Source organism: Erinaceus europaeus, chromosome 18, assembly GCF_950295315.1.
Source record: "Erinaceus europaeus chromosome 18, mEriEur2.1, whole genome shotgun sequence".
In the NCBI taxonomy this organism is placed as follows: domain Eukaryota; kingdom Metazoa; phylum Chordata; class Mammalia; order Eulipotyphla; family Erinaceidae; genus Erinaceus; species Erinaceus europaeus.
In genome coordinates, this window is record NC_080179.1 from 40,215,605 (window position 1) to 40,230,270 (window position 14,666).

A 14,666-nucleotide genomic window follows, 5' to 3' on the forward strand; every position below is an offset into this window, starting at 1 on the left:
AAAAACAAAATAAATAAGTATTAAAAAATATATATATATCTGTTTCTATCCCAAATAATAAATAAAAATATTAAAACAAATAAACAAACACAAAAATCTTCCTTATCTGAAAGCCATGCTATTTTCTTCAAATCTTATTCCAATGGTACACTTCTATGTCCCTCTAGTCATTTACACTTTATCTTCAAAAATACTATTCACTAATTCTGTTGTTATTTCTCATTTTTCCCTCCCTGTCAGCTTGTTAGTCATTTGACTGCATGTCCATGTTTCTGTCCTTGTATTCCAACACTCAGTGCAGGGCCTGACCCAAAGCTCGGCTCATTAAACTGAAGTTAAATGAATGAGTACTCACTAAACTGAGAACTCCATCTGGTGTGAACCACTTCCTCCAGCCTGCCAGAAGGCAGGGATGCAACACCTGCTAGGCCTACCATTCTCAGATGGAAATGAATTTAGTCTCTCACAGGCATCTTACATTAAACAAGGTTTGGGCGTGATTCTGTATTGCAAGACCCAGATGGAGAAATCAAGCTACTGGAGGCAACAGCCAAGCTGAGGCAGAATGAAAAGGGTGAGGTCCACAGGCTGTGAGAAAATGGAAAAAGCAAGGAGGCAGGAGGGAAGGCTGAGCTGACAGCAGAGCAAACAAGAGCTGCATCTGCAACCATATGTGTTGCTGGATTTGAAATGAAGGTCCTGTGGGCTTCGCCCTGCTCATTAGATCTAGCCCAAGTCACTTGGTGGAGAAAGCCGACATGACTGCAACTTTCCCCATTTGTCTACCCCAACATGGCTTCTTCTCCATATGTAGTCTTATTGCTTATTACTGGCTTTGTTTGTGCTTTAGGAAAACTGACAACTGAATGAGATGAACCGGATGCACACTGTCTGCCTCAAAGTCAATACTCCAGCTGTTAATTCAATGTGCAGCTGCTTGATGGATGAGAAGTAGGTGCATCCCTGGGACTGCTGGTGATGGGAAGGAGGCTGCTTTAGATCACAGAGTACATGTGATTATTTACATTATGTGCGAAGACTCACCTGCTTACAGATCAAGGGTTTGGGGGAGTGGGTCTCCAATCACTTAACTAATGAGTGAAATAACAAAGAAGGAGATAAACAAAGGGACAAATGATTTCTTTGATGTATTCTGGAACAGGACATGGTTACCTCCAATAACTGCAGAATCACTTCTAACTGCATTGGTGAGAGGTTCCCGCTCATCTGTCTTCCCAAAGGGATCTGGAAGAAATAAGACATGACACCTCAATCTGTACTCAAAGCACTGGGAAGAGGTCTTGCCCTATGGAGTTGACATGATAAATCTATCAATGAGGTTAAGTACTCTCGGATAGTTGTGAGCTGGCATTTGTGGAGGACCCAGACACACACACACACACACACACACACACACACACACACACACACACACACATATTCAATGTTGCTACAGTTACACATAACCTACAACTCTAGGACCTAGGTGTCTCCTATTTAAGTTGTAGGATGGAGACTGAAGCAAGTGTTGGTGGTAGGGACCATGCCTGCACCTGCATTTCTCTGTAGCTTAACTCTCAGCTTCACCTTAAACAGTTCTCAGCTTGTGCAACAGTTCCTATGACAATGGCTTCTCACCTTGAGCATGTGTCTTCCCCACTTTAGAGATAATAGGAAGAAAGAGTAAGCACCCAGTTGAGTAAACATCTTACCATGTGCAAGCACCCAGGTTTGAGCCCCGACTCTCCACCTGCAGGACGGGAGGCTTCATGAGAGGTTAAGCAGGTCTGTAGGTCTCTCTCTCTCTCTCTCTCCCTCTCCCTCTCCCTCTTCCTCTCTCTCTCTCCTACTCTTACTTTCATTCTCTGTCTTCCCTTTCCCTCTCAACTTCTCTCTGTCCTATCTAATACAAAAAAAAGGAAAAAAAAAAAAGGGAAATTTGGCTGCCAGGAGTGTTAAATTCATAATGAAGACAGCCCCAGTAATGACCTTGGCAGTAATAACTTAAAAGAAATAGATAGATAGATAGATAGATAGATAGATAGATAGATAGATAGATAGATAGATGAGTGAGAGAGAGAGAGAGAGAGAGCCAGATGGCACAACTAGCAAAATGCACAAATTACCCTGTGCAGGAAACTAGGTCCCTGACACTACTTCCCACTTACAGGGGGGAAGCTTCACCAGAGGTGAAACAATGCTGTAGGTATCTCTCTTTCTCCCTCCTCACTCACCTTATTTCTGTCTCCACCATAATAAAGATTATATATATATATATACATATATATATGTATATGTATATATATATATATATATATATATATATGTAATAGGTATCAATTATTTCCTAATTGGAGAGAGGTCCTTAACCTCAAAAGGACTCTGAGTTTGCTGGAAGGAAAGGACAAAATTGCTGAGAATTAACACTCCTATGAAGAACCATCACTGATGAAAGATGATCATTACTAAATGTGAATTACCCTTTAAGACATAAGATAAAAACCATCAAATTTGAAGGCAGATATATCTGTACTGGAATCCTTTTCCTACCACTTGTAGTTCTGGTGAAGTTGAGCTAGACACATTTGAAAATAATGACTTAGGAGTTTTTAATGTTCCATAAAGTTTTGCTTACAGCATGCATACAATTTTTAGGATTTACAGTAGCTATAAATACCGTCATACCATTCACTTTGCAGGAAAAGACTGGAGCATCTTTTTTTTTTTTCCACCACACAAGTTAAGGAAGTTAAATAGCAGCATTAAGTAACTTGTCAAAAGCTCTAGATTTCACTGGTGAGAGATTCATAACTCAGACCAAGTCCAGGAAACCCTTTCATTCAGATCTTTTCTACCACACTTTACAACTTCTGTGAAATCAGACTGATAAAGGATAGGCATCTGGAAGACACATTCTGCTTTGTTTGCTTATAACTAATACCTTGTTTTGCAATTGACATACACACAAATCCCAGGTACATTTCAAAATATTAGGAACTATATTAACTAGGAAAATATAGAAAAATATTTAGAGGTTGGAAAAAACAAAATAGAGATACAAATAATGTCCTTGAGACTTCATTATTACTAAGGATCATTGATATTAATCACATGGATGATATGAGCTCAACCACCAGTCTGATTCCATGAGCCCTTAACTCTGCAATTTCCATAGCCGTACATGGGAATATGTATTCATACATATATGCATATGTTATCTATAATGTGCACTATAAGTAAAACAGTAATTAGTTCTATTTATCATATTATAAATAAGATTTTTGGATTATATAAAAGTTAGCCATAAGAAACAAGTCATAACTTTTAACCACCTGTTATCATTAAAGATAAGGAATCGAGAACTATTTGTGTCTTTAAGATGTCAAAGTCTGGAATAGTGAGGAAACTTGCACTGAGTACTTTCTGTCACGTACCTGATGACGAATGCACTGTAGTGACTGCGCTCACATCTGAGTCCATCACAGAGCCACAGGTGGATTCTCTCAGGGTTCCCTGGATAGTCACAGGTGCACTGGTGGTATGGCGGAGGGCCGCCTTCAGTGGGGCAATGTGGTTGTACTGTACTGAAGACAAGCATCCAATGAAACCCTGCACATTGGCTTTAGCAACTTCTGAATCCAATCCAGGAGTCTCTGCAAATAAAGACACAGAAAAAAATAATTTCAAACTAAATCCTCTGCACCTTAAGTAATATAGAAACTTACAGAAAGCCAGGGAAACATTTAACTGTTAGAACATTGGGCCTGCAGGCCTGAGGTTCCCAGCTCAGATTTCAGTGCTTCTCGCACCAGTTATGCTCTGGCTTCTTTCTCTCTTTCTCCCTGTCTCAAATGAAACTCCATCACATATGGAATAAGTAAAAAAATGCATAGAAAATACAGATATTATTTTTATTTGCATAATATAAATTATCCCTTTTAATCTTATATTTTCTTTTCTCTACTTCCCCAAATCAAACTCACTAAAAATATCAAGCTATCAAACACTTAACGAAAAGTGATGGGGTCATTTCTAACATTTCAAATGTCTGAATTTTAATTTGCCCTTATTGTGAAATGTAACAAAGGTTTAATAAATCGGCTCTGTACTCCAGATGTTTCACAGAATTTTTATCATTTCAGGGCCAGGCAGTGGTGCACTCGGTTAAGTACACATCTCCACATAATGTCTATCATCTCCACCATTTATCTATAAATATCGGTGATAAGTTCAAGTATACTGGGATGCCTATTTTCATGCAAAACTGTAGCATAAAAAATAAAATGGGAAGATAGATTAAAAGTCAAGACAGCTCTTTCAGAGGTTTGTTGTATTCAGTATTTCATACAACCAGCATAAACTGATCATCTAGGAGTGGTTTCCACAGGCTAGGAGAGAGTTCATCTGGCAGAGCTTATGTCCTGCCATGCTCTAGGCTTAAGGCTCTGATCTGAGCCTCAGAGACACAGAGAGCCACAAAACACCATAGTAGTTCAAAAGTAGCTCCATGGAGAGAGGAGCCATGTCACTTTATTCCTCCCTGTTCTCTCTTTGTATCTCTTTCCCTCTCTCCTGTTTCTCCTCCCCCTCTTCATCTCTCTCTCTCTCTTATAGTACACGAAAATATTGTGTAGGGAAAGTTTTTCAGCAGTGGAATAGAAAATAGATAAGGCCGAGGCCAAGAGTTCATTCACTGTCCCCCACCCACCAAATTCCATTTCCTTATTTCTGTTTATGATTCTAATTAGCAAACACAGATTTCTAGGACAGCACTGAACTTCTCAAAATATGTTTCAGTCTTCATAACAGATGAAGAAGCAGTTTTTCATGACTCACAGGAGGGTCAAATGTTCCGTTTTCTTCATTTTATAGTGAGACTACTCATTCAATAATCTCTTTCTTTTAACAAGAATCCTTTGAACAAATTGGTATAATGCAGTCACATAAAAAGACTATGCAAACTGAACCATCTTTTGCTCTCATATAATTATTTAAGTATGCTTAAGTGATTCAATAGTTATTTGATGATTTTATTTTCTTGAAGGGTGGAAGGAACATTCCTCTCTACCGAAATGTATTTCTTTTGGACACTCTAGGGGATGATCTACTTCTTTGTCTTTGCTGAATTCTATAAGCCATTAAGACCTCTTGAATTAAAGTGTCCTTCCTCTTTCCTTCAAGGCAGCTGTGCTGTATTTCTCTGTGCCCTTTCTCATAGTTACATCTTCCTTCCTTCCTTCCTTCCTTCCTTCCTTCCTTCCTTCCTTCCTTCCTTCATTTCTTCCTTCCTTCCTTCCTTCCTTTCTTCCTTCCTTCCTTCCTTCCTTTCGCCATCAGGGTTATTACTGGGGTTCAGTACCTTCATGACACATCAATCACTCCTAGCAAGGCTTTGTTGGTTTGTTTCTGTTTTATATGATAAGACAGGGAGAAATTGAGAGAGGAGTGGGGAATAGAGTGAGAGATACAGAGAGACACCTGAAGCCCTGATTCACCATGTGTAAAGTTTCTCCCCTGCAAGTGGGGACTGGGTGCTTGAAACAGAGTCTTTGCACCTGTGGACATGCATGTTCAAATGAGACTACCTTCCCAGGCCCTTACTTTTCTTCCTTTGTCTTGTTTCATTGTTAATGCCCTTGGGACTATACTGGGCAAACTCAAGAGTCACTATATTTTTCTTTCAGTTGATTAGCAACATCAATTTCATTTACAAATTATTTTACTCTTTACCACATACACTGGCATATTCACAGGTTCTGAGGGTTCAGAATTTGCTATCTTCACAGACTATTCACCTTATAGTCACTTCATAAATTTTTTGAGACTTTCCTCCTATAACTCAAGTTTAAAATAATATTGGGGGATGAAGGGAATTGACTCCTGTTTTTCACATAGTATAGTAAATATCTCACAGTGTTGGCATGTGAAGGGACCACATATACTCATTTTCAGGTATGAGCCTGAAAATTTTTCTCATACAAGAGCCTTCCTAAAATTTCTAGGACACCATTCCCCCTCCACAATAACTTAGGTCACCTGCATACTAGACGCCAGGTGTAGGGAAAAACTAGTTGGGTCATAGGCCCCTTGGAATATACCTAGAATAAACCTATAGCTTTTTCCAAAATGGAGACCCCAAATCTTCATCTACAGTATTCCAGCCTTAGTCAACAGTTTGTTCTGCTTTATATCTTAACTCTTTTTCAGCCACCAGGTTCCAGATGCTACTATGATGCCAACCAAACTTCCCAGGGCAGATGATCCCACCAATATGACCTGGTGCTCTGATTCCCCAGAGCCCTGGCCCACTAGGGAAAGAGAGACAGGCTGGGAATATGGCTCAACCTTTTAATGTCCATGTTCAGTGGTGAAGCAATTACAGAAGCCAGACCTTCCACCTTCTGAACCCCATAATGACCCAGTGTCCCTACTCTCAGAGAGTTAAAGAATAGGAAAGCTACCAGGAATGGAGATGGGATACAGAGTTCTGATGGTAGGAATTGTGTGGAATTGTACCCCCTTTATCCTTGTCAGTGTTTCCATTTTATAAATGAAAATTAAAAAACAAAATCACTAAACAATAGTTTTCCAGATCAAAGCACTTCAATTAAGATGGGTGCTACTCTCTGAGAAGTCCCCAAATAGAACCCAGCTATATTTCAAAATGCCCATTATTGGTTGGAGTTATCGAGCAATAAAATTAGAGATCAGAAGTATATAGCAAAAAGTGTGAGAAGATGAGAGAAAGGAAGCATAAAGCAACATAGTTTTTTTTGCATTATAGGGTTTCAAAGTAGTGGAATACGATATGTCATTGTAGTTTTTGCCTTAGGGGTTTAAATCAAAAGTCAGCTCTCTTTCTCAAAACTCAGATAGAATGGAGCCTATACTGGTGCCAAGGTCTTTGAGGACATCACTGTAGTGACTGTCATGAATACAAGTTCCAAGTACAAGAATAAGCACTTACATACATTGGGGAATGTGCCAGAAAGTGACACTGTCTCCTTCAAGAAAGAAGTGCTTTGAATAAAGTCTGACCACTGGAGTGTATTTCTTCTAGATTTATAGGACCTACCCTATGAATGTTTCTGAAAAGAAATTCCTGATATAATGATTTCTCAGATTTTTGTATGTACAGAGCCCCCCCAAAAAAAGTTAGGATGATTCTGAATTACTTTTTGCCTTTTAATTAATATATTTAAAAAATGTATTTATAAAAAGGAAACACTGACAAAGACCATAGGATAAGGGGGGTACAAGTCCACACAATTCCCACCCCTAGAACTCTGTATCCCATCCCCTCCCCTGATAGCTTCCTTAAGCTTGTTATCTAATATAGGTTAGGAAATAAAAGTGTTTGCTTAAGCATTTAAGATCTACAAACATTTGGTGCACATCAAGTATTGAGTTGATATATATATATATATTTCTATTCCTTCAAGATTTCCTTCAGGGATATGTTATTACTGTCATATGAAATTTACAGATGAAGAAACAAGTGCTGAGAAAAGTCAAAAGATATACTGGAGACTAGGGTAAAGTTGTGATGTAAATCACTGATTTTTTTTTTATTTAAAATGCCACATTTTACTCAAAGCTCTGCCACCTCTCTAAGGAAACTCGCAAAATACCATTAGTAGAGTAAAACATTTTTACATCAATTAGCTTTAAAAAATTAAGTTGCCAAAGCTAGGAGAAAATCATCATTTTGGTTGACTGTCTCAAAGCACAAAATTTACTGAAATCTGTATGAAATATCTAATTAGTTTTATTCAAGTTCTGGCTAAAACTACATTAAATTCATTACCAACTAATTGAAGGGAAAACATTCTGAGCTGACTTCCCAGTGAATATGAAACAAATATTTAATGCTAGATGTGGCCACATGATTGTAGTAATATGGAAATACAAGCAATGACCCTCCCACTGGCAATTACCTCTGTTCTCACTCTATCTATGAGTTTATGAACCTTCCAAAGCTATATCCAATCAAGGGGAACTGCAAGTTTCCTCTTGACAATATATACTAGCACCTATACCTACATTTTGCAAAGAAAGAAAAATAGACTACAGATATTCATATGTAAAGGTGATTTTATTCTGACACACACACACACACACACACACACACACACACACACATCCACAAGGGTTATTGTTGGGGCTCAGTGATTGCACAGCTCAACCACTGGTGGCAGACATTTTTTTCTTTCCTCTAGATAAACAGAGTCAGAGAGAGGAGGAAAGATACTGTAGCACAACTCCCCTGCTCCTGAACTCCCCCTGCCCCCGTAGACACTCACTTCTAAGTGGTGTTTGATGCTCACACCCAGATTATGTATGTCAGTGTGTGTGCTCTACTGGATGTACTAGCTGCCCTATCCCCTCCCCACCTCAACCTTAAGTTTGATTGAAATATAATTTCATATTCTCATTAGAGTCTATCCTCTTGCTATCAACTATTAATATATCAGCAGCATGGTATGTTGAAAAACAATACAGAATAGATGTTAGACAGATATAAGTTGATAAATAGTGCCCTTGTATTGAATTTCCTTTCTTCAAACCTTATATCCATAAATAAATAATAGTAGTCACATGGATAGTAGTGGGAATGATGAAGTAATATGCATTGTGATCAACTGGTCCAAGTTGTGTTTAGTTTAGATACTGTTCCCTATGCATCCTACATCTCATTCATGGAGTCCCAAACCTCTTTCCTCAGATTGTGACATGCTACAAACCCAAATAATATTATGTTTACATAAGAGAACTAAGATGCAAATGCTTATGTGTTAGCTAAATTTTCATTGCATGGTGCTTCAAAAGTGAACTAATGTAGTACTCAAACTTTGAATGACTCAGTTGGTTAAGTTTTTATAAATGACTAGTTTAAACATTTAAAATTTTTGGCTTTCTACAAGTGCCAACATTCAATTCTTCAATGCAGAGCAATATCCCTCTGCTAAATCAAGTGGATTCTATTGTGGTACAGAAAATAGCAGCACTTTACACTGACACAATTATCTTACACCAAAAAAGTGAAGGAGTCCAGATAGGCAAATTTTATGCAGGCCAATTTTTCTATATATTAAAAAAAGAAAAGAAACTCAGCAGTTTGTTAAGAACAGAGATTGCAGACAGATGGAACATGGCATTCACTGCTCATCAAAACACCTTTATAACAGATGAATCTTGAAGTATCACAATGCAAGACAGACCTAAAACTTGGGCTTATAGGAGAAAAATGCTGCATTAACATAAATTGTCAATAAAGGGAGATGATGTTAATGGAAAATGGGGAATGTATACTACTAGCAAGGCTTCCCCCCCAACCCCAAGAGTCCTCTGTGTAGGGGAAGCTTCACAACTAGTGGGGCTTTGGTGTAGTGTCTCTTTCTGACTCGCTCTTTTTCTCTCCATCTCTACCTCTCAGTCTCAATGAAAAAACAAAAATGTACCAGTGGTGGAATCCTGTAGCCTTGGTGATGATAATCCTAGTAATAAAAACAAACAACTTCTGTGGCCTTCTCTTAAGAGAGAAGTCATTGAACACTTTACTGGGCATATTAAAAGTCTAAGAACCATAGTCCTTGAAGCTTTTTTTTTAATAGTGTAAGAGTCATTCTGTATATATTTTTAGAATATTCTGTAATATTTCTATGCTTTAATGGGATGATCTCTTCTATATCCTATATAGGGATTTACCTTTGGGAAATAAGACAAGATGAGATGACTAGAACCAGTTATCAGTCAGGAAAACTAAGACATGCAATTACTAAACTGTCTAGCTTATGACTAGCTTATGACTAATGAAGCCTGGAGCCTAGGTTTGCTGCAACCTAAATTTTGTTTCCTTCTTTTTTTTTAAATTCTGTAGGTATTGATTTTTCCTAAGGTGAAATATCTACTCATGTCCATAGCATGACTTACAGCCATTCACCAAACTATCTCCCATCCCCCCTTCCAGCGCTATCTGTAGTAAACATTACCTGCACTGCTTCCTGTTCCTTGAGTTGGCAGGTGCTGTTCTCTCTGCTCCTCCTGTCCCTTCAGTACTAAGGTAAAATCTGTTACTCCCTTGTGAAACCTACTCCATTTTATAGGCAGCCTAGAAAAACCATTTTCTATGGGGGGACTTGGAGGTTAGCAGGAGACAGTGCCCCATCTCAGTGAGCTCTCTGTCATTTTGGAGCATTCATTGAACACCTACAATGATTTCCCGTACTGAGTGTAGTGGTTGAAGGAGATCATTGTGATTACAGAAGTGACTTCTGGCACAAACTAGAACAGTTGATGTTATTTCCAGTGGAAAATATTGAGCTGTGCATGTCCCCATCTCTGCACACTAAGTATGGAGTTGTGGAGGTATACATGCATTTGAATTTTATTTATTTATTTATTTATTTATTTATCATTGGATAGAGGGAGAGATAGAGAAGGAGAAAGGCAAGAGAGACACCTGAAACCGTGCTTCACCACTTATAAAGCTTTCCCTTGGCAGGTAGGGACCAGGGGCTTGAACCTGAGTCCTTGTGTTGGGCTGCATCCTGGGGGAGAGAAAAGAGACCAGGAACTCGTGGCTGAGCGGGAACACAATGCAATGCCTTTACTGATCATAGACAACGCTTCCCCCCCCCCCTTTTGTTGCCCTTGTTGTAGCTTCGTTGTGGTTATTATTATTGCCCTTGTTGACGCAATTCGTTGTTGGATAGGACAGAGAGAAATGGAGAGAGGAGGGGAAGACAGAGAAGGGGAGAGAAAGATAGACACCTGCAGACCTGCTTCACTGCCTGTGAAGCGACGCCCCTGCAGGTGGGGAGCCGGGGGCTCTAACCGGGATCCTTATGCCGGTCCCTGCGCTTTGCGCCACATGCGCTTAACCCACTGCGCCACCGCCCGACCCCCCTAGACAACGCTTTTTATATATTTTCCCACTTGCCACTTTAACCAGAAGTAGCAAGTGGGAAAAGGAAATGGCTAGGAGACGGGGTGGAGAAAAGAAAAGAGTGCAAACATAGAAAGCTTCCACAGCAGCTGTTGCTAAGGGGTTCTAACCAATGGGATAAACCAATACCCTGCAGGCAGGGCTGTCTCAGGCAAAACAATGATTATGTATATAGACCATAGTATCAACAATGGAGCAGGGCTAATGCCCAACATCGTAGTGCCCAACACTATAGTGTGTGTGCTTAACCAGGTGTGCCACTAACTGGCCCTAAAGCACTATCTTGGGCAATCACTAAAGGGTGGACATCCAGTCATAAAACAAATCCTGTAAAAGGAATATGTCTTTACAAAGGTTATGAGAAAGTCAATCACACTTAAGACACTAAAGAATCAAGTTGATTCTGCCTTAAAATAAGACACATTTGGCATGGACAGGATGGATAAGAATCAGTTTAAGTTTAGAAGATTCTTCTCCAAATATATTACACAACATCCTGTTACTTTTCTCTTTGTTTGTTTTTGGTCTTTTTTCTTCACATCAGTGGCTACTCCCACCCCTAACACACACACACATACACACACACACACACACACACACACACACACACACACACACAACCACCTAGAAGGAGCTTTTTGCTTTTAGGAAACCTATCTTTTTTCACATGCCCAAATTCATAAACTAGAATACAGTGACTAAATTAGAATAAATGTTTAGAAAATGGAAATGCAGCACGGAACAGAAGTATAAAGGCAATGATAATGCAGCCTAATGAGAAATATTTTATATCTTTAAACTTCTCCACTCTGATCCTAGTTTTTAATTTTATATATTTTTAATTATAAAAAGGAGACACTGAAAGAAACCATAGGATAATCTTTACATCCTCAGTCATGCCATGTTATGCAACAATACACATTTTTAACTATCTCAGAATTTCACTGCTCTGAGTTGAGTTCTTTAGATACAATGATAGAATAGGGAGAGACTGCAATACAGGGATAAAAGGAAAGACACCACAGTACTGCAGCTTCTTCCATTGTGTTGCCAGATGGAGCGTGATAATGCAGGCATCTTCCCAGGGAGCTATCTCTCTTCCCCCAGAACTATATTTAATGAGACAAGTCAAGTTCCAATGAAAAGTTGAATCATATTTCTGATAGTCTCCCAAGACTGCACATGGAAATTTTCTCTTCATGAATCTCCTCATTCTGTTTCCTAAAGCTAAATGAAACATTCATATAGAATCTGACTGACCGGGTGAGTTAGGTTACTACATCTTACAGCATCTACTCTGTACATTATGATCTCACAGATCCTAAGAGTCAGGGTCTGTGCATTAGTTATTCACACAGTCGGTGAAGTATCATTCGGGTTTAGACTGAAAGTCTATGCTTCAGTGAAGATGTGAGGGGCACTTCACCAAGGAGCACATCCCCCCCCTCACTAACCCCCCCCCCACTAATCCTATTTCATTAAAACCAGTTGATTTACATTCTAGGTCATTTTCTCAAATGATGTGTCTCTGTGTGTGTGACACAGGAGAGAGAGAGAGAGAGAGAGAAAGAAAGAGAGAAAGAGAGATTGAAAGAGGAAGAGACTTATTCTTGTTTTATCTTTTATGTACCACTCCAGATTAAGGTGTTTGTTTGTTCTTACAATCACTTTGCTTCAGTGCTCTAGGTTGACTTTTTCAGAGAGAAATAGAGCAACTGAGATGGGGTCAGAGAGGGAGAAAAAACTAAAGCTTCTACCAGAGAGGTAGGAATTGAATTTGAACTTAATTCATGCAAATGGCAAAGTAGGTACCCTCCCAGGGAAGCTATCACATACTTCCCAGGCTGTATGCTTTGTGGAGAAGGCAAGCTTACTTACCATGAACTGTCCTTTTCCTAATATAGTATCTTACATAGAATTGTTGCTAAATAAATAATTTGCATGACTGAATGATCCTAAGCTGTAGACTGGGATATAATATGTCTTTATAACTCTTTAAGAAGTAGAAATATATTCATCCAGACAGACAGATATTTAGCTGCTAATGATTCAATAGGAGCACCCTAAAACACAACTGAGACAGCTTAATTAACAAGAATTAGATCATTTGACATTCACCATTTCAATTAAAAAAAACAACTTACTTGCTGAACTATATTTTTATTTCTAAACTGGGTTATTTTGTTACATAAATTCTGTCACCTCCACAGACATAGGGTAGTAACTACAGAACTAGTACATTCTTAGCAGCATTGTAAAATAAAACATTCTAACTATATTTGCAATGTCCATTCTTCTCTCCATTTCATTTCATTGGTTGTAAGGTAGGATTTTCAAATATATATATACAGATTCTTTGGGGATTGAAAGAAAGCAAATGAATTCTCCAAGGTTACTGATTATTAATTGAAAATGGGATCATAGCCAGACAATTCATGAGTATTGACTGACACCCACCCTTACTACATTGATAAAGAAAATAATCAAAGTGAGACCCTGCATGCCACAGCAGAGAATCTTTAGACATGTTCCATAAATAAACTATGCCAATAAATTATACACTGATATAGGGTGGCTACTTATGGACTTAAAAGTGCCAGTTGTACGAAAGGCATACTAAACACTCTCAGGGGATTGATATTATATATTCTTTGTTTGGAGAAATAAAGATAATGCAAATTCTGTTGAGTTTTCCTCTACTACAAGCAAGAGAAAATTTGACTTACAGAGACTAGAACGATACGAGGGTTATCTATCTCAAATAACAATGTTATTTAGTACAAAAGAGAGCTATTGACATTGGATAACAGGGGTCATTGTCTGGAACTATCTCATCATCACACTGAATAATGGTGTCATGCAGACCCAGGCAACAAATCAGGATGCAACAATAGCCATAGTAAAATAATAATAATAATAATAATAATAATAATAATAATGTAAACAAAGAAGAAGAAGATGATGACAATGATGATGAAAAAGAAGACAGGGAATAAGAACAAAAAGAGATGACATCAAGTGGATCAGAGACATAGTATTAGACCAGATACTACCAAATACATACAAGAAAACATTGCAGAACACTCCAATTTCTATGCTTTAAAAAAATTTTCCAAGTCTCAAGTCCAACAGCAAAGAAAAAAAAAATCTATCAACTGAACTACATAATACCAAAAAGCTTCTGTACAGCAAAGGGTACCAGCACCCAAACAGAAAGATATCAGAGTGGAGAAGACCTTTATACAAGATGTCTCAGATGAAGGACTGGACAACCAAAACACATAAAGAAATCAGTAAAGTTAGCAAAAAAAAAAAAATAAAGAAAGAAAGAAAGATCAAGCACAGAAACAAAAACCTAACACCCCATTTGAAAATGGGCCTAAGACACAGAGACAGAAAATCTACCTAGGAAGAATTCCAGAGCGCCAACAAATGAGAAAGTCACTGATTATCAGAGCAATACAAATAAAAACAATAAAATGAAGTACCACTTAACACCCATAAGAATGACAAACTTTAGAAATAACAGCAACAACAAAGGTGAGAAATGGGGATAAAGGAACACTTCTAGACTGCTAGTGGGAATATAAATTGGCCCAATCTTTCTGAAAAGTTGTCTGGAGATATCTCAAAACACTAGAAATGGTCCTACCCTATGTTCTGGTAATTTCCCTTTTGGGAATTTCCCAAAGGGGGAAACAACTTAAAATAGATCTTT

At 38.3% G+C, this 14,666-nt stretch overlaps 1 protein-coding gene across 1 annotated transcript in view; it reads right to left on the bottom strand.

Annotated features, from left to right (window-relative positions):
• The window catches only part of CNTNAP5 (contactin associated protein family member 5), a 956,089-nt gene that overhangs the window by 4,509 nt on the left and 936,914 nt on the right, over positions 1–14,666 (bottom strand). Inside the window, exons 22-23 of the mRNA XM_060177957.1 lie at positions 3,435–3,653; positions 1,174–1,245 (exon numbers count right to left, since the gene is read on the bottom strand). Coding sequence (XP_060033940.1) covers positions 1,174–1,245; positions 3,435–3,653 — 291 coding nt within the window. The remainder of the gene's footprint in view (positions 1–1,173; positions 1,246–3,434; positions 3,654–14,666) is intronic.